The sequence below is a fragment of the Diceros bicornis genome, chromosome 33, assembly GCF_020826845.1.
Source record: "Diceros bicornis minor isolate mBicDic1 chromosome 33, mDicBic1.mat.cur, whole genome shotgun sequence".
NCBI classification, from domain to species: domain Eukaryota; kingdom Metazoa; phylum Chordata; class Mammalia; order Perissodactyla; family Rhinocerotidae; genus Diceros; species Diceros bicornis.
In genome coordinates, this window is record NC_080772.1 from 4,780,336 (window position 1) to 4,802,371 (window position 22,036).

The 22,036-nt window shown below is 34.3% G+C and overlaps 1 protein-coding gene across 1 annotated transcript in view; it reads left to right on the top strand.

The window, feature by feature from the left end:
• SNTG1 (syntrophin gamma 1) overlaps window positions 1-22,036 on the top strand; it is a 388,392-nt gene that overhangs the window by 225,371 nt on the left and 140,985 nt on the right. The window contains exon 12 of the mRNA XM_058528686.1: window positions 9,867-9,905. Coding sequence (XP_058384669.1) covers window positions 9,867-9,905 — 39 coding nt within the window. The remainder of the gene's footprint in view (window positions 1-9,866; window positions 9,906-22,036) is intronic.

Consider the following 22,036-nt stretch of genomic DNA (forward strand, 5'->3'; position numbering starts at 1 on the left):
TTCCGGTGCTGAGGCAGTCATCAAACGTGGGCAAAAACAACGTAAGAACAGCTAGACCACAGGGACTATGAAAGAAAAAGTGCCTGGCCGATTCTGCTTGAGTTTCAGAACAGCTTTCGCGGCAGGCGTGGCTCTGGATTATGGAGCACGGCAGCGTGGCCTGTGGCGTCCGACAGCGCCAGGCCGTGCCGCGCGCGGCGAGACTGAAGCTGTGGAATCTCTGTGCGCCCAGGTAAACACACCAAGAAAGAAAGGTAGATCCTTGCCAGGTGAAAAAGTGAGAGGCAGCAAGGGGGAGTGGAGGAGGCCGGCAGAGGGAGGAGAGAGGAGGCAGGAGCGCGCGCAGCGGCGCGGCCCGGCGAGGCGGGCGTCACGCTCTGCACAGAGGCCTGGGGTGCGGGTGACTCGTGAGACAGGCGGGGACCGCAGCGCGGAGGGATTTGAATGCTATGCCATTCTGCTTTGGTATTCCTGAAGTAATGGGCGTGATTAGTTAATTTAATAAGAAATGGCAATTTAAGATTTGCATTGGTAAAATGCTACCCTAGAAGTACAGTGTGAGCATAATAGAAATATGATTTTTAGTCATCCACGTTTTATCAAGAACATATAAAGTTACAGGAAAACGTACCTTCATTTGTGATGTCCTTTTTTTGTTACACGTTAAACTGGATGACTAAATTCCAAAATCCCCTCTACAGCTGAGCTGATGTAGGTCACTGTCGAAAGTCAGGAAAAGCAGATGATAGGAAATCTTTCTCAGAAGGTTATACTTAATAGTTTACCTGACAAGCCCTGTGCTCAGGTTTTATAAGAATTTTTTTTTAACAGAAATCTATTTAAATCTCATTGCACTTAATCTGCCATTTCTAATGCTGTAATCTCAATCTTGGGGATTCTTAGTATCTCAGTCATTCCTAAAGTAGAATTTAGTCTTTTTGAGTAAATACTCAAATTCTAGTTTTCCTCCCCTTCTCCTTGCAGAGATAATGGATCACCTCAGCTTTGGTCCTCGTAAACTCTTCTGTGGAACAGTTCTTTCCAGGTGGTCTGTGTCACCCTTTGGCCTTGATGCACTTGTTTCTGATGTGTGATCCACCAGTATCTCCGCTCACATCTCATGAAGCTTCTAGTCTCTCAGCACTCCTAGATATTTTCTCACCAGGCTTGCAGGCATAAGAAATCTTGGATTCTCTCCTTCAGACTGAAACACTTCCTCTAGCAATGGCTGTTCTCATTTTGAAACTGTGTTTGACATGGGGATTCCATGAGCACCTGGGGAGGAGTCCAAAGCTCTCTCAACTGGGATTTCCCAAACTAATTTGTGCTTTCTATGTCTACTCCTTCAAGACTTGACCTAAGGTGCCAAGATGCAGGAGCCCAACTCTCTCTCTCCACATTTTTGTTTCAACCCCAAAATTATTTTTCCTATAAGAGAACTTGCTTTTAAATCATCAAGCATTCCTTCCAACTCTTTCAGATATGGTGTGAACTCTAGGTTTTGAAGTCATTAGAATTACGATAGACTATAGTTCAAAGTTAAAAATTTAGATTTTTTTCTTTTTTTTTTTTTGCTGAGGAAGATTAGCGCTGAGCTAACCTGTGCCAGTCTTCCTCTATTTTGTATGTGGGTTGCTGCCACAGCATGACTGATGAGTGGTGTAGGTCTGTACCCTGGATCCGAACCTGTGAACTTGGGCTGCCAAAGTGGAGTGTGCTGACCTTAACCACTACACCATGGGGCCAGCTTCTAGAATGTTTATTTTTCTTTAGAAACAACTTGCTTTCAATACTAAGTTAAAACTCAAATGCAAGAGTTTGACTCTTTGTTCTAACTGAGATATTCTATCTTTTCACTCATTCAAGAAATATTGATTGAGCACCTACTAAGACCTAGGCAATCTTTTGGGTGCAAGAAATGATGTATTTAATGAAACAGATAGAAGTCTCTGACCTCCTGAACTCATTTTCTAGTGAAGGCAAACAAATCATAATACAAAAGGTAAATAAATAAAATAAACAGTATTATATAATACTAAGTGATATGGAGGGGAAAATGTTGGGAAAAGATTACATTGAAATATTATTTTATATCTTTATTCTGTTACCTCTAAGCCTAGAGAATTATAAAGAAACATCAACTTATTTTTTTTTCTTTTTCACACGGTGATAACTTAAAAGGATTCATTTGTTTTCCTTTAATCCTTTCATCTATTTCAATGAAAATTTTGTTCAGGTAACTATTTTTTAATCTCATTTTAAAATTATTCAACATATTCCCTGGTTAGACCACGTGAACACAGATTAACCAGGAAATCTTTGTAGGTCTCTATAGATTGTCTGCAACGTAGAAACATAGCGCTGTGTGCTATCAATGTGTGCGCATGTGTGTGTGGGCTATGCATCTGAAAACATCTGCCTATCTAATTGACCCAAGGCCCTGTGATTTTCTATTTTGAAGGAATTGTTGCAGGATGACTAGAAGAAGGCAGAATTTCCTAAAAAGCCTACAGTGTCCTAGGAATCAAAGATAATTTTAAGAATGACCCACTGAGTTGGGCATTATCTTATCACAATTACACCATAAAACAAAAATAAGTTGATATTTGATTTTAAAATATTTGAATTTCATACCATACTTACTTATGGTATGTATGCATACTGTCAAATAAAATAAGAAATTATCACTACCCAGGTTTTGTTTCCTTTGTGTAGGTCACAACATCCTGAATCTAGATATTGTCTTTCAAAATACGTATGAATCATTAAATCTATTCATATGTTTGTAGATCACTGTGTTATCAAAAGTTCTTAGACAACAAGTCCTCCTGTGTTGGACGTATCACTCTCAGTCTCAGCTCTTTCTTTTTGCTGTCATCATCCTCTCTGAAGAAGGTCGATCATAAGATATTTTATTACCTGATGGAAGAAGGTCAAATCAACTCTGTTTCTTGTGCCATAGTATTAATTTTTCTTCTTTTCTAAGAAGTCTCAGAGGTCACATAAGTTTCTTCAGATTTGTAGTGAGGTTTACGATTAAAAATGGTTAAAAAATTTGCTTTCTTTGAAATAAATGTTTTTCTTGAAGGTAGCAAAAGAAATTCTAATTCTGTACTCATCCATGAGGGTAGAATAACTACATAAATTATTTGGAATTATTCTTCGTAGGAGATCTGTCCCTTCTCTCCCTCTTCCTTCATATCATCCTTCTTTCCTCTCTTTTTCTTTCTCTTTCTTCCTTCCTCCCTCCCTCCCTCCCTCTTTCTTCCTTCCTTCCTTCCTTCCTTCCTTCCTTCCTTCCTTCCTTCCTTCCTTTCTTTCCCTCCCTCCCTCCTTCCTTCCTTTCTTTCTTTCCCTCCCTCCCTCCTTCCTTCCTTCCTTTCTCTTTCTTTTTTCTTTCTTCCTTCTTTCCTTCTCTCTCTTTCTTGTTTTCTTCCTTCCTTCCTTAGTTCGCTCGTTCCTTCCATCCATCCTTCCATCCTTCCATCCTTCCTTCCTTCCTTCCTTCCTTCCTTCCTTCCTCCCTCTCTCTCTTGGTTTCTTTCTTTCTCTCTCTCTCTCTTTCTTTGTTTCTTTCTTTCCTTCCTTCCTTCTTTCTTTCTTTCTTGCTTTCTTTATTTCTCTCTCTCTCTTTCTTTCTTTCTTTTTATTCCTTCCTTCCTTTCTTTCCCTCTCTCTCTTTTTTTCATCATTTCCTTATATTATGAATATGGACTCAAGTATATTTTCTATTTTTTATTAAGATGTTGGGAGGGGTTCATGAAAAATTACACAATGTAAATTGTGTCCTCTTATACTTCCAAGTAGATGTTAATTATATTTCACATTCTTAGCTTAAATCAACACTCTGCTAAAATATTCGGTATGTTTTGGCAACATATAATTGAAAATTGATTTATAATGTAGGAAAAATATGGAATGTTTCTGTTATAAAGGGACAGATTCATATTTGAGTAAATCATCCCAACAGAGTGCGAAATATATGAAATGTCCTCCACATTTGAGCATTTATTATGTATAAATGTGTTAGGAAAGGCATTGTGGACACTAAGGAAACAGGCAATACTAAAGAACAAGAAGACAGGATCCATCCTTGAATTGATGTAAAAAGCCTGAAAACTTCAAAAGGAACTATTATTGAATTAAATAATAAATATACAACACAGACACAGTCTCCAATGTTAAGTCCCTGTGGTTTTCAGCAACAGTAACTATTTACCATGTTTGCTCCCCAGGAGAAAACAGGTATGAGATACAACCGTTGTATTCAAGAAGACTGGGAGAGAGCAAACACTACTTTGTGAAACAAATAATAATTGCTATTGAAAACATATCCCAGCACTGCAACTGGAGGGTGGTGGCCTCTTAAGTGTAGTCTGGCAAGAAGCATCAATGCCAAAGTTCCCTTTGGTAATAGAAGGATAATATTAGTGCATACATGGAAGAAGAACAAACTCTATCATGATCTGGAAGCTCCTTCAGCTGTGTAGCTCTACCATGGTGCTATCCCTCCTCAGTTAGATCAGTCCTCTGCTCTCTTGCTCCCTGGTGAATGCTGGACCCACAGACCCTTCACGTCTGTATCTCCCCAGAGGACAAAGGGTGCTTGAAACAGAAACTAGTCTCGGTCAGTGCAGCCTGGAGCCAATGTTTGTGAAGAGAGGGTTCATATCAGCAGGCATAGGCTTAGAGTCGGAGACATGGAATTATGAAGTTGTACTGTCTGCTGCCTGGGACAATGTATGGGACCCTTAGAAACAAGACAATAGCTGCGTTTGAGGCTCGTGAGAAGTGATCTTCCACGAATTCAAGTAGGGATGAACGTACAATTTATGGGCTTATCTTTCTCTTTTGGACTAAAAGCTTTAACATGGATTTCCATCACCTGAACGCATTTTACGGAGCAGTGGTTTATGTCACCGCTGTTCTTGTGCAATGACATGTTAGGCAATCCTGGTCTAAATCCTCTTCTGCTTCCCGAACAGCCTTAGGACTAACAGCGTAAGTGATCTCGCTCCACGAGCAACGGGCGTGGCGTGGACTCAGGTCTGTGCTTTCACCTCTGCAGGCCTTCATGTTCAGACACTGACTCTATGTTTTTCAAGTTTATATTAATTTTCAGCTTCTCTTAACATAAATCATTGGTTCTGATAACATACAATTAAAATTGGTTTCCAAGAAGTTTAACATTAAACATGTCATTTGGACAGATTTTAATTTTTCTTATTTGAAGAGCAGTCTAAAAATGATGCAGAGAATTTAGGATTTCTATTATTTAGAATTAGCGTTGTTGCCAAAAGTAGACAACTTTTAAAACTTTATAAATGCTTTTCATTATTAAGAACATATTATTTATAATTTACTATTTTACTACATATAATAAATTAGGCACTCAATCATATGACACAAAGCTTTATTTTAAAAATAAATTTAAATTATCATTAATGTTTCCAATATTTTTATCTTATTAAGCTGTTTTGTTGATATTTTTTGTTATGACTACAAAGTAAGTAATGTTCAAAACAAATTACTTCTAGTATTTTCTACATTGAGTGTTCAGTTATAATTTAGGTTTCCTAGGATATGCTTGTAAGTGTAAAAGTATGCACACTGTTCCTGACTGATAAATGGTGGGATATTTCACCACTTTCACGTTTGAGGAAGCTTCGACTGGTTCCTCATCCACTCACTGTGGGCATGGCTTCAGGTAATTAAGGCTGTGGAGGCTGATAGCCTGCCATCTCCACTCTGCCATCGTTTGCACCAGCCTGATTCACACCTGGTTGTCACCCACTTGACACTTGAGTATGCAAATCCTAATCTAGAGTTGACAAGAAAAGAGAAAGCCATTTGCAAAGTATAGTGGAAAGAAAACGTCTTTGCTCAGCATTCTTCAAAACATCCTCACTGTTGTCAAAGGAAATCCAAACTTCTTTTATATTAATAATAATTGCCACTTATTGAGCTCTACCTTCATGACATTTGTTTTTAAATCTAATTTTCCAACAAATGTATGTGGTTAATATTATTATCACCATTTTACAAAGGAAGGAAATTAGACACAGGGTAATTAATAAGCTGCCTGAGGATATGTAGTAACCGTTACAGCTGGAATTCGAACCCAGGTTTCTCTGACTGCAAAGCTTGGCAATGTCGTTATGCATCTACATTGTCGCTCCCACATTGAACTTATATGCATTCCCCACTGCAGCCACGTTGGACTATTCGGACTCTGTCAGCTAGCATCATTCTGCTAGTGTTCCTGATGCGATGTCTTTCATTTCCATGTTCCAGCACTTAGCGTCATGGCTCACACTTGGTAGAAGATCATTAAAAGGATTTTAGAAATGAATAAATGACAGTCTCCCCACTTCTCGCTTCATTTGTCAAATATATACATATGTGTGTGTGTGCACACGTGTACAAACATACGTTATTGTGGCTTGAGAGTTGTTACAAGGCTTTAAAAATGTCATGAATGATTTAGAACTTCATGTTGAAAGGGACAAAATAAAAGATTTCTCTTTAAAAACAGTCCTACTCTGAAGTTTTGATGGCATTTTAGATTTTCAAATTTTTGTACAATGGGACAGCTTCATTAAGAAAATAAGACATGCACTAATTTACTATTTCTTAACTGTACAAATAATATTGTTTTAAAATAATAATTAGAAAATGCAAAGTAACAAAAGAAAAAAAATATGCTATAATCCCCAAACCAAAAATAAAATTAACATTTTTTATAACTGTCACAACCTTTGTTGTACACACACCTAGGTCTATTTCTGTGTGAGTATTTAACATACAAATGTAAATTTTGAGTCATGCATACAGACATTAGTCTAAATGTATGTATGTGAATGTACATAATTTACCAATCTGTGTGCGTATATAAAATTTTAAAAATAATTGCTTAAAATCCTGTCTTTAAATGGGAACAGTTTATAAGCATCATTTTTTACCAATCACCAAATAATGCTTCATGAGCATCTGTAATGACTGCGTAGTATTCTAATGTTTTGGACATATTGATTATTTTTTAACACTATAAATAATTCAGTGTATGCTGCATATAAATCTTAATAGCAGTACATTTTCCACTCAGTTTTTGCTGTCTGTGTATGTGTGTGTGTGTATATGTGTGTATGAAATGCTGTTAGAATGTTTAGAGTTAGCTCTTAAAAATTTTGAGGTCTGAGGTTTTCAAATTTTTTTCTATATTTAATTGTTGTCATTTTAAAATGTTAGTATAACTAGAAAATGGAATATTTTATATTGTTATACTCTACTTGCTATAGGAAAGATTGAAATTATCTTTAAAGTGGATTTGGTTGTGTATATGGGCTCAAATCCTTAGCAGTTATAGTTTTTGCGTCTAGAACTTCACAAAGAAAACCTGAATGGAATTGACTTACTTTACTTGTTACCACACTGTAGACACCAGGCGGAGGGGCGTTGTGTCACGGCACCAGGTCTCACACCGGGATTACCAACCTTCCTGCTTAGTAGTTTGGTTATTTAACTTCTTATTCCATTAAAACATGAATAAGTATGAGTAGATTAATTTACACCCTACACAATTAAAGAGCTGTAGATTTTAGTAGAAATAAACTTAAATTTATTTGTCAATGGCACACTTTTTTTTTATTAATAGTACAAGTAGCAGTTTTAAAGTATTAACTCATTCTATTTGAATATTTATATTCAGATTCCTGGGATAAGATAAATTGTTCATAGGCATGGCATGAAGAATTTATAAAGAAATAAATGAAGTTGAAAGGTTATGATGATGTAATGTGGAAAAAAAGAAACGATTTGTTAACATTTGCAGCTTAAAGTATTAATTCTTCAGTGGTTGACTTAATATCATTAATGTTTCACTCCATTTTATTTTTTTATTGTATTTGTTGCACGTTAGGAAAACAATCTAGATATAATTTCTAAAGGCCATTTCATGATTTTCCAAACATTTATTTCTTATATACCATTTTTTTAAGATTCTGTTCTAGTTAACTTGCATATCTCACTCAATTTTTTAAAGATTTTGTTCTAGTTGCTTGCGTATCTCACTAACTGCTTTGTCATTCTAACTTTTAGTCGTTAATATACTCTTCCTTTATCTTTTCTTCTATTCTAATTGTCTGTCTATGTTGCTCCTACATTCTTGGCTTATATTTGAGAAGTGGTAGGAAATATACCATACGTTTTATTCTTTTAATAGAAGTAATGGTATACAATAAACTTATTTAAAGGATAAAGACGATATGTTACTAAGTTGATCTTCTACAAGAGTCAGGTATGTACTAAGGAAAACTGTAACAAAAACAACAATAGCAAATATAATATAACAACCTTCCATAGATAAGTAAGGCTGAGGTTCTGTTAAATATTCTAATGGGAAGAGAAATTGGAACACTACTAGAGAAAGCATGTCAATCCCACAAACACTTCTAAGAGTGGACTAGAGCAAGATTTCTGTGATCTGTATGTATTTCACAATCTCAACCACCACTTTCTATCATGCAATGCTTATCTATGCAGCTTATTTTCAGCTTTCCAGAATAGATTATTCAGACTTTGTTTCTCAGATTAAAAAGTCAAAAGTTACAACGCTAGATAGTATGCACTTGAAGACAAGTGTCCACATACAATATTGGTAGAATTTTATAATTTTTTATAACAATCCATAAGAACTAGCAAAAAGCATAGTTCCACAAAGTATTCAATATAGATTTTTTATTGATTTATAAAAGATGTTTAGGGATCTGCCCTTGCTGTATACATCTCCAAATGACCTTGATCTTAGCTGAAGGCACAGGTAGTTTTAGAGATTTCCTTGGCTGATTCCTCACCAGAGCAACCTGTTTTGAAATGATTATAGCAGTGTAAGGAAGATAAGGTTTTTGTACATGATCCTGCTGAAATCATTTAAATCTTCTCAAATTTTCTTTTCTTTTTTATTTTAAATGACACCTATCTTGCCAGTAAGTCAGGCACCTTGTAGGTGAGGCATTTGATGATTTTCCAACTTTGTGCACCATATCCATTAAATTTCCTGTTATTTTATATTTATCAGTAAGACAAAGGGAATGAAAACTAAAATAATTCAATAAAACAGTTTCTAAGTGAAAACAGTCCGTGTTTATTCTACATAATATTATACCACACAGAGTTCATATTGTTTAAGTTTCTCTAGAAAACCAATGAAAAATAATAATTGATTTTAATTAGTAAAAATTCTGTTGAACAAAGACTTTGTGTATTATAAAGTCACTTGTCTAAATCTGATATGGATTTTCATTTGGTTTTTAAAGTTTGTTTACATGACTTAATACAGAGGAAATTCTTTCCCTGAAGATTTATTTTAAATTCTCATGAAATGTCACTCATTAAATTGTCTTAAAGTAAAGGTTATACTTTATTTGGAGTCCTGACTGAAAGTATTTCAACACATATACTTTATCCCTTAGTGTTTGAATATTCCATTTCCTTTGGTTCTCTTGAGTGTTAAAACAAATTGAATATAATATGACTTCAAAGTGTAAAACTAAACTACAAAAAGTTACTCTTGATGTTCTCAATAGATTGTGTGGAAACACTGGCTTTTCATTTCTCATAAATGAGAAAATTATGAGATGGAAATCTTTTCAAAATGTTTACATATGAAATTTGGGATAAGTTTGACAGCCAAAATTAAAAAAAAAAAACTTTTTGTAATTGGTGTTTGATATGCAATGATTTTAGTATGCGAATATAGAATATCAGTATATATTAACTCACTAAAAATAGATTCTCATAAAATTTGACGGCTCTCTTGTTACTTTATCTTTGTTGTTCTCATTTTTATTATTTATTTATCATTGCAGATTAAAAAAATCAACAGAAACTTTCCTGTGAACCAGCAGGTAAGATGAAGAAATAATTGGAAAGCCAAATCATTTTATCTATTATAGAAGGTAATCCTGATGGTATTTAATATATATGTAGAAATAATTGGTGCTATTATTTGCTATCTTTAGGAAAATACATAATTTATCAGATTTCCTTCATAGTATGTGACATATCTCTTTCTCTAATCATATTAAAAGCGATATTAAAAAACTTTTAAGTGCACTAAGTCAAAACTATTTTTGCCAAAATAATTGTATTTATTTGAATACAATGTTGAAGAATTTGGAGAGCTATTTACATAAGATAGTTTTACTATATCAACATTTTGGAGACGTATGTTTAATCTAAAAGTTAAAGAGAATTTTCAAAATTAGCTGACAGTATTTCAAGTGAGTCTGAGTTAATGCAATAGAATAGAATTTAATGAAAATAATATCTGATTAATCCAGGAAAGAATTTAGTTATAGACTAAATAGATTATAGACAATTATTCTATGATTGATTACAGAATAAAATAATTGATTATAGAAAATAACTGATTCCACTTATAGTTTTATTGCGGTAAACGACTTTTGCATGCTTTCATAAACATAATAAAAACATTAGTTTGAAGGAGAAAAGCAAGCGTAGGCTCAGCTTTTGGACTCAGGCTGGCCCTCGGTGTGTCAGGGTCCTGTGACAGGGGAGCTGCAGTGGGGGGCCATAAGCGCCTCACTCTTGACATAGACCTCAGTTTGCAAACACTGGTCAAAATCTAAATATCTAAGATATCTATTTACAAACAGTTCACTAATCACAAGTTAACTTCAATGGTAAAAATTTTAAAGTAGTCTTCAACTTAGAAAAACTAGCTTATTTTTATCTAAACCTCAGTTCCCTCACCTGTAGCATTTGTATAAGTGCAACTATCTTACATGTTTATTTTTGAGGATTAAATGATGACAAATGTAAAGTTCTCAATGTACACCATTATTATCAATGATGTGTTAAATTTTTTAACTCATTCTTTGGAATACAGAATTTATGTTCTTGTATAAATTATGTTGTTAATAATGTCACTAGCCCAGACTAGCCCGCAAAGCCGTGTGTGATGAAATACTAGTGAGAACAGCTTTGGAGAGCTCAGTGTGTCTCCCGTCTCTCAACTGTCTGTCCAGCCCTAGGCATACCCTGCTTCCTACCTGCAGGTCCTCACGCCTGCACCAAGTTGATGTTTCAGATTAATGCAGAGGTTGCAGAGATGTGTGTGTCTCATCACGTTCACAGCAAGCTGTGGTTGTATTTGACTCCTTTGTTTACAGGGCAGAGACCAGGGCTCTACCCCAGTGCTTCTGATCCACTAACTCTGTGATGGTGCCTGGGAAACTCCCTTTGTAGCTCCCATCTCATCCCAGTGATTCTGAGGCTGATAGAGCACAGGCGATATCTTGGGAAACACAGTTGAACAGTTTCATAGGGCTGAGGTAGGGGAAAAAAGTTATTCATGAGAAATTATTGAAATGGAAAGAAGCATTGGGGGAAGGTTGTAATGTCCATCAGCAGACATGGTCATTTTATAGTCAGATATACAAAAATGTAGATCTACTCATTTTGGGAATTCTTGCCAAAAATATAAATAGTGAATGTTTCTTTAAGAATGATTCGAATATCTGCGTTATCACCCTTCCTTGCCCTTTCTAACCTCAACATGTGAAGTGTTAATAGTTAGTGTAATTGTGTTACTATTAGTGTTCTTGATTTACAATGACAGCTACATTTAACACTTCCTACATAGGCCCTTCACTGACGTGCAGCGTTCCTTGTCAGCTCTGCATTTATCGAATGATACTGAGTGAAGTAAATAAGAATTTGGAAAAACTTACATATAGAATAATAAAAACTGTTGAATATTCTAACACATACTTAAACATAGGTAAGTTTTAGTATTCATGGCTTTTTTATTTGTTAGCCTTTTAATATTAGTATTATACTGAAATTTTATTTCAAATCTCTTAGCATCTCACAATTTTGATATCATAATGAATTCTTCTTGGCATTTTAAAATCCGAAAGCAAGAGTTAATAGATTTTTCCCTTCCTGCTTTCCATTATGTAAATGAAGACTTTCAGGAAATAGGATTAGTTTTGTAGTTCAACTTTCATATATATGCATAATAGGAAAAACTCATCTGCATAGTGTGATAACAATGCATTAGGAGACCAGGGTACATTCCCTACTTAATAAAATCTGAACCACTTTAAGGAATAAAAATTTAAAAACACATATAATCTCATTTCTCATCCATATTTACCATTTAAACAGGACTCTTACTTCAGACTAAACCATTTTGTGTTGCTTTCATCTAAAATTTCTTCCTAACTTAATTTTCATGTAGAGTTCTCTGAAGCTTAGATTGGATATAAATATACATATTTATACAAGTGCCTTTGATTAAATAATTCAGACATAGATTAAATATTCAAGTGTTATACAACGGAAATCAGGCCCCTTCACACCCCTGATGCTCGAGGTCTCAAAAACGAAAAAAAGACGTCACCCAAGATACATTAGAACATAAGTCTTCTGCTTCCTGTGGGGTTTGGTTTTGAATTTGTGCTCCCCATATGGTACAGCCACTCCAACCAGAGAAATTAAAATAAAATAAAAACATAAAGGGGTCTGGTACTGGAGAAAGTTCTGCTGTCCAGCAGAGGCCAGTGCTACAGATTAGCTCTAAAGAGACACACCCATGGTCCCGAATGCACGAGACTTTCAGGAAAACCACCCTCACTGAAGAAGAGATTTGAATCCAGAATTACAAACCATTATAAGGGAAAGTGTAGTCTAGAAATTAAAGAACAATTCAAAACTATTTTTAATTATCATGTGTTTTTTTTAAATAAAGGATGGAAAGTGTAAGCCAAGAACTGACACGGTATTAAAAAAATGTTGGTTTGCAGAAGAACTAAATAGAAGTTCAAAAACAAACAAAAAAATGAATATATTTAAAATTAAAATAAATTAACCAATTGAATAATAGAATAGATAAAGATGAAGATAAAATATGTAATTGGAAGTACTGTATCTGAGAATATAATCAGAATGCAACACACACAGAAAGGGATGAAAGATAGTGCAAATCATGAGATTAGAATAAGAAGCTCCACAAAAATTCTGTGAAAGGCTGGAGAAAATGTCTAAGAGGCAATGTATGAAGAGAGGCGATAGCTAAGAGTTTCTATGAGACTTTAGATTAAAGAACCAAACTAACTCCTGAGCATGATGAAGAGAAACAAATGCACACCAACAAAGGATTTGAAGTAACCTGAATATCCAACCAGCGGGATACTGAGCAGCCATTAAAAGGATGAGCTGGCTCTATTGATACTGTTATGGAAGATTATCCAAAAAGGTTTAATTGGCAATAGTGAGGTGAAGAACAGGGAATAAAAAAGCCACTATTTTTTTACTAAAGCATTTGGAATATTCTTGTACAGGAATAAAAAATCTCAAGAAGATGACCAAGAATTTGGTAAAGGTGTTTGCATCTGGGAAGAAATGTTGCATCCCAGTTTCCTTCCCATTGAGAGGATTTCATTCCCAAGCCCTTGTGCTTAAGTTCTATGCCTTTCCCTTGTGAGCCCTTTCATTTCAACTTCCACTCACTTTGTTGATTCAATTGCTGCATCAAGACATTCCATGTTTTTTGTTTTGAGCACAGTTGTGTATTAACTCTGTTATTGTTCCTGTTACATTCTATTTTGCATTTCTGTATATTGGAATCAGCTCAGTCCACCATATTTATTGGATGTCCTGTGGCTTTTGGTCTTTTCTATTGGATAGCTGGAAAAGTTTATGTGCTTGCCGTTTTCAAGATGTATTTCTAATATGATATGTGAAGTAGAGCATATTTAAATGACATTGGTATATTCTTTTGTATGTCTGTCTCTGAGTTTTGAACATGTTCCTATTTTCTTCTTATTGTTTTCTTATTTATTTGTAAGCACTGCATACTCAATACCTGAAGGAACCTTACCCTTTGTATTTTTATTAGCCTAAGTTAGCAATCATTTTTTTTTTTTCCTTTGGCTCATAGGATTGTGTTGTACATAGAAGATTTTATCATTTCAAGATTAATAGAAAGAAAAAAATTCATTGTTTAGTTCTAGTAATTTTATGTTTTTATTTCTACATTTAAACAATGGGCTTCTATAGGATCTTAAGCATTTCTCTCTTGTTGCAATTGTATGTTATTCATAATTAATAACATTGTATGTTATTCTCTATTAACCTATCCTCCTTCTCTCAGCCCAAACTCAACTGTAAACTGATTAAAGGTAAAGATATTAGTCCTTGTTATATCTTTAGCTCCTAATACAGTGCCTTACATATTGTGATTCTGTCAGAGATTTTAATGTAATGGGGTTTGGGAATATCTTTAAATAAGAAACATGATTAAAAGTCTGAGACATCATCAAAACTAAAAACTTCCACTTTCCAAAAGAGACTCTTAAGAAAAGAAAAATACAGGGGACAGACTGGGAGAAAATATTTGTAAATCATATCTATAATAAAGGATTTGAATCCATAATATATTTTTAAAAACTGAATATCTAGAAAACAAACAACTCAATAAAAAGAAAATGTGCCAAAATTGGAACAGATACTTCACAAAGAAGTACATAAATGTCAAACAAGCACATGAAAAAATACTCTACCTCATGGCCATTAGGAGCATGCAAGTTAAAAGCACAGTGAAATACTACTACATATTTACTAGAATGGCTAATTATAACTGCTCATACTAAGTATTGGCAAGGAGGAACCGGAACTCTTTTACACTGCTGGTAGAAATATTAAAATGATGCAACCACTTTAGAAGACAGTCTGGCAATTATTAAAAAATTAAATGTACATCTACTATATGATCCAACCATTCCACTCTTTGGAAATGAAAGTGTATGTCTATACAAAGACTTGTTCACAAATGTTCATAGCAGCTTTATACAGTAATAGCCCTAAACTGGAGACTCAAATTCCATCAACAGGTGAATGGGTAAACACACAGTGTTATATCTCCACAATGGAATATTACTTAGCAATAAAAAGCAATACACTTATGGGGCTGGCCTGGTGGTGTAGCAGTTAAGTTTGCGTGCTCTGCTTTGGTGGCCTAGGGTTTGCAGGTTCAGATCCTGCACCACTTATCAAGCTATGCTGTGGCAGGTGTCCCACATAAAATGGAAGAAGATGAGCACAAATATTAGCTCAGTGCCACTCTTCCTCAGCAAGAAGAGGAGGATTGGCAACAGATGTTAGCTCAGGGCTAATCTTCCTCACCAAAACAAACAATAAAAAAGGAATACACTCTAGATACATGCTACCACACAGATGATTCTCAAAATTTTTGTGCTGAGTGAAAGAAACTAGACAAAAATGAATGGGTGCTACATGCTTCTATTTATATAATAGTCTAGGAATTGCAAACTAAAGTATAAAATCAGAAAGCAAATCAGTGGTTGCCTGAGGAATGGAGGGGGTGGCAACAGGGAGGGATTATAAAGGAGCAAGAGGAAACTTTGGGGGGTGATGGATATGTTCACCATACGGACTGTAGTGATGTTTCATGGGTGCATACATATGTCAAAACTTATCAAACTTTATTATTTCAACATATGCTATTTATTTATGTCATTATACCTCAATAAAGTTAAAATCATTTTTATTATTAAAATGTCTAGGAAGCAAATAAGTTAGAAATTATATTAAACCAAGGCCTTTGGGATTTGGTTTAATCTTAATTATTGTCTAGACTTGAAATGAAATAGTATATCTCCTAGTTCACTTTTTGTTAGAAGTAACTTTCTCATTTCGTCTGTGCATCTTGGACATAACCATTTGTTTTCTCTACTACAATTTTGATTGGATTTGTTTATAAAGTGAACACAGTGAAATTCAGCTTCAATTTATAACTTATTGAAAAGCATGGAAAGGGGTGACAGTGGTCTCACTGTTAAATTAAATAGTGATACTCAGCTGGGTGTAAAATTATGTTGCGATAATTCACTCAATACATTAGAGGTCATTTAGACAAGCAGACCTATGTCACACTGCCATATATACCTAAATTCTTTGTCATTATTTATTACATTTATCATTCTTAATGATTATTAACTAAAATTCCTCCATCTTGAAACATACTTCATTATTCCCCCCAAAATAGCATTTTACAATGAGTATATTCTATAATTACCAAGGAGAAAGGTCGTAGAGGATTAATTCGTCATGATAATATTAATATAATGTGTTCCCTTTATATCAGGCACTGTGCAAAACACTATTATTAAATTATAATAGTTTGAATAAATAAAAAATTATACTCGTTTAAAATAAAAAAATATTACCTTAGGTAGTTTACCTTATAGAAACATTAATTTTTGATTAGCTATAATAATTTGGACACATTGTTTTAGAGAGGTACATTGAATACATAGAATGATGCAGACAACAGAGGGAAAAATGACTAGCAGTTTCTAATTATGTTGGGAGAGCTAAGAAATTAAAAGACAGTTTAAATTCCAGTTTTGGAGTACGATCAAAGAAGAGGGAGGAGTACAGACTTCCAAAAATTTGCTTCTCCATAAAAGCAACAAAAAAATGGTCCAAATCAACTTTTCACAACTTTGGAAATTCACCAAAGGCTTGCTGAATTTATTCAAGCATTTATTCAAGAAAAACAGCTGAATCTTGACAGGAGAAACGAGCTTTTGTGGTATTTTAAGTTTATCTAATCCTAACCCTGCTCTCCAGCAATACCGTACCCTTGAAAATAACAACCCAGGTTCCCAGTGCAATCTGTCTATCTCCTCAGATCTACCGATTGTCTGGTCTTGGTCCAATCATCGTTTAAAAACGCTGGCCTAAAATTTATAATTTAATAAGATGTATATCTGTTTCATTCATTTTTAGCTTTATTGAAGATGTATGTGTGTGAGTGTGTGTGTGTGTCCTTTTGAAACAAAATATTCAACTAATGAGACTGGAAATAGGTCTTTGTTTTTATTTTGGATTTCAAAACCCAGGTTCTTTTCAATTGGAAAGAAAACTTCTTTTAATTCTTCATATATTCAATTTATAAATGTTGACAACAAATCATAGAGTCACATAATCTGGAGATAATGAGCCTGTTGTTGTTTTAGTTCATTTTATAATACTTGGTGATAAAAATATGCTGGCATTTTATGATTTAAAGAACAATCTTCTTCAAAAAAGTAATATTTTCATATAAATTAACTCTGGTGAAAGCAACTAGCTTATAAATCCTTGTGAAAATATAGTAGCAGAGGTTTCACAGGAAAAAGACAGGTATAAAAAATATTTTACAGTTGAGCTAAAAGAGCTCAATCTAGTTATACACAAAAATAGTCATTATAATCAAGATAAAATGAACTACATTTTAGAAATCATGGGAGAGAGTTGTTTCGATGGTGGGAAGTTCTGTGTGTGTGTGTGTGTGTGTGTGTGTGTCTGTGTGTGTGGTGTATTTATACACATACATGGGCTTCATTATTGAAAGTACTGTTTTAATTCTCATTTGCTTTCTTTCCTAAACACTTAAAATTTCAAAATCCAGAAGGGAGAAGGAACATATAACATGTAGCAAAATTGTCTTGTTTCTTTTATACACACACACAGAGACAAACTGATGACACACACGTGTATAGATCAATAGATTAATAGATTGATGGACTGATTGATCAGTAGATAGATTAAATTAGATAGACATAGTATGTAGTGTATACAGACTTTCACATTAAGGTAAGGACACTGATGGAGAAGACATGGGATGCTTAGTTATGAGATGAGAATGTTTTTACAGGTACAGCCAAGGCTAAAAAGCTAAGGCTAAAGGCAAAGCCTAAAGGCTAAAATGGTAAGGCCCATGAGCTTTCCTTGCCAGCAATGCAGCCCCTTCACATGCAGCGGTTGCCTCACAAAGAAATCTCCCCAGGACTCACTCTCAATTACTTTTCCACACCTATAATATTTAGATCCTTGCATATTCCAATTTGAAAAGTACAAAAGCCAGCCTGAGAGGAGATAGCCTGTACACCAGCAGACATGCGGAATCTTGTCATCCCTCAGCCCTACCCCTACCCCGCTCCCCAGACTGATTTCTGCCACTACAGATTGGTTTCTATTTTCCAGAACTTATATAAATGGAATATACAGTATGTATGACTTTTTGTCTGACTTCTTTCACACAGCATAATTACTTTTAGTTTTCTCCATTTTACTGTGTACATCAATTCTTCATTCCTTTTTATTCCTGAGTAGTATTTCATTGATCACTATACCACTATTTGTATATCCATTCATGTGTTAATGTACATTTGTTCTGTTCGAGTTTTGGAGTATTAAATGTAAAGCTACTATAAATATTTATGAACAAGACTTTGTATTGACATATGCTTTTATTTGGTGGGGGGAGGAGTAAAATCCTAGCCATGGAATAGCTGGATAATATGGAGCTTAATTTTGAACATTTTAAGAAAGCGCATAACTGTTTTCCAAAGAGTTTTACCATTTCACATTCACACCAGCAGTGTAAAGAGTGTCCCTGGTATGGTCAGTTTTCTTAAATTTTAAATGTTCTGGTAGACCTGTTGTGATTGCTCATTGTGGTTTTAATTTGCATTGCTCCGGTTAGTAATGACGTTGAGCTTCTTTTCATGTGCTTATTTGAAATCTGTATGTTTTTTTTTGTGAAGTGTCTGTTCAAGTATATTGCCTAAAAGTAGAAGTTATTAATTTTGATGAAGTGTAATTTATCATTTTTTAATGGATCGTGCTTTTGGTGTTATATTTAAGAAATCTTTGCCTAATCCAGAACAGAAATTTTCAACTATGTTTTTTCCCTGTATTTTTCACAATACTTTCTCTTATGTTAGGTCTATGATCCATTTGGAGTTAATACTTGTTTTAAGAGTGAGGTACAGATGAAAGTTATTTTTAAATGAATGTCGTTATTCCAGCACCATTTTTTGAAAATATTATTCTTTATCTATAGAATTGTTTCATGGCTTTATCAAAAAATAAATTGGCCATGTATGTGTGGATCTATTTCTGGGTGTTCAATTCTGTTGAATTGTTCTATTTAGATGTTTTGACACTAATATCACACTGTCTTGATTACTGTAGTTTTACAACATCATGAAATCAGTAGTGTAAGTCCCCTAGCTGGTAATTCTTATTCAAAATTATTTTAGCTACTCTAGGCTCTTGCTATTTTTACATGAAAATAAAATTAAATTCCCAATGTGTATAAAAAGTGTATTTGGATTTTTATTGTGAGTGCATTGAATCTGTAACTAAATTTGGGGAAACTTGACATATTAGCAATATTTAGTCTTGAGATCCATGAACATGGCATGTCTCTCCATCTTTTCAGGTCTTCTTCAACTTTTCTCAGAAACAGTTTTTAGTTTTCAGTGTATAGATATGTATATTTTATCATATTTATTTCTAAGTAGTTCATAATTTTCTGATTCTATAAAAATGGTATTAATTTTTTAATTCAATTTGTAATTTTTCTTTGTTAGTATATAGATACAAAAATGATTTTTATATTGATTTTGTTTTCTGTAACCTTGCAACAATTATTTCTAATTTGTAGGAACTGTTGATGATCATGTTGTCTGTGAAAAATACATTTTTATTTCTTCCTTTCCAATACAGACACATTTTATTTCTTCTTATTGGTTTATGGCACTGTGAGCTCCTCCAGTACAATGCAGAACATAATTGGTGCATATGTTGATGTTTTCCTATATGTAAGGACAGTTTTGCTACTTTCAATATTTTCTGTTGTCTGCCTCTTTCAGAACTTTGCCTTGTGTTGTGTCTAGGTGTATATCTCTTTGTGTTTGTTCTACTTGGAGTGTGTTGAGTTTCCTGTATGTCTAGGTTAATGTTTTTCTTTGAATATTTGAAAGCTTTCAGCTATTATTTCCTCAAATAATAACATCATCCCCCTTTCTCTCACTCCTCTCCTTCTTGGGCTTTCAATACACATATGTTGATATACTTGGCATTGTCTCACAGGTCTCAAAACTTCTTTGATTTTTTTCATTGTTTTTTTCTGTTTTTCAAATTGATTTCTATTAATCTATGAGTTTACTATTTCTTCCTTCTTTCTTGTTCTATTGTCTGTTCTTTTCAACTCTAGAAGTTCCATTTGGTTCTGATTTTCTAATTTCTATTTCTCTATTGAGGTTGCCTATTTGTTAAGATATTGCCATGATATTTTCCTTTAATAAATTGTTTGAACATATTTATAATAGCTTCTATTAATTCTTTGTTGGCTAAATCTATACCTTTATTCATTCAGCGTCAGTTTCTATTGACTGCTTCTTGCTGCCCCCCCACCTCCAAGAATGCATAACATTTTCCTTTTTCTGTGTATATGTATGTTTCTCATAATTTTTGATTGAAAATTAGACATTTTAGATAAAACATGTCATCAGCTCTGAGTTTATTTTTTCTGATAGTTTATTGTAACATGCCTGACATAAACTGCAGAATCTGTCTCTCCTATGTTGTGCAGCCACTGATGTCTCTGGTCTGTTTTTTTTCTAATTCCTATTTTTGTTTTTTGCCTCACTTCCAAGCGATAACATCTGTATCTTTATACCTTCATGGCTAGCCAATGATTTGGGAAGATTATGTGAAGACATCTCAGACCCATAGGCTTCCACTCTCCACTGATCAATCTGTTAGGTTGAGGAGTGCATTCGTAGTTCAGCAAGTTCTCAACTTCCCTTGGTTCTTTTTTCCACTGCACTTTGGAGGGTCTTCCCTGTTCATGTGCAGTTTCCCATTCAGCCAGGTGTGTGTGGAGAGCTAATTTAGCCCTTATTTGGCTATCTCCTTTCTAGGTCAATCTATTCAATCTGTCACTTGTCTAACAATTTCCCCAGCAAGTATCAAAACTTCAACTGACAAGCTATGACATTTGCTCCATTTGTATCTTACTAAGTTTGCTCTTTTAGTTGTCAATGCCATAAATTTATGCTACCCAACTCCAGTCAATTCCAGCCCTTCTGGTATCAAAGCTGTTGGGTTTCCTTTTCAGGCCTACATGGGTACAGTAATGATTTTCACTGACCACTGAGGGTGGGGTTGGAGGGTGGGAGCACACTGAAGCAGCATGACTACTGACTCCAGCAGGTTTTGAAGGATAACATTTCTCAATTTGTTGTATGTCTTCAGTCAGTCTCCAGAGCCTTGAGATGATTGTTTTTGACAATCTTTTCCAATTTTAAATAAAACTTGTTTTATGCAAGTAAGATTTGTTAAACTTTTCATAAATCTATATTAACTATTTTTTGTATCATTCAGGATTTTGGTAGGTAAGAGATAACAAAAAATCAAACTGAGAATTTGAGGATATCAAAGTTAAGGAACTATTTATAAAAACATGTCTATTTTTAAGAAACTACAAGTGTGTGTGTGTGTGTATATGTATATATATATACATATATGATATATATGTATCATTGTGGAGGTAGTACCTAGGCCTGAGGACACAAGGGAAGGATGCTGTTATAAGAATCATTAAAGAGTATTTATATGGATAAGGATGTCTGACAAAAGATCTATCCTTTAGAAAAGGGTCTTAGTGAACCCTTAGCAGCCTCCGCAGGGACAGAGTTGGAAAATACACACCAAAATCTCACTTTCTTCCTTATGCTCTTTTCTCCTGCTAGCTTCTCTCATAGAATGACTCCAATAGGAAACAAGAGGGTAAGGGAGTTTTTTCATGAAGTATATACAAGTCAGCCTCCCAGACACAGGACACAGTGTAGAAGGATAGAAATTAGATCTAGTGAGGGAAACGTAGATATACAGCATACTTTGTAAGGAGCATCCTATGTGACTGGTTTCCCTGTTGAATTATAATCAGTTTGTTGTTTGTTTGTTTTTCCCAGAGGGAAGGCATAAAATAAATGATTATGATATTTATTCCATTTCACACCATATTAAATGTATTTTATATTAAATAGCTGTATAGAACAAATTTTCTTTTTACTATTGGGCTACGCTTAAAATTCTGAAGCACAAATGAGAGCATAATGGACATTGCGGAAACTCTACAATGGAAATA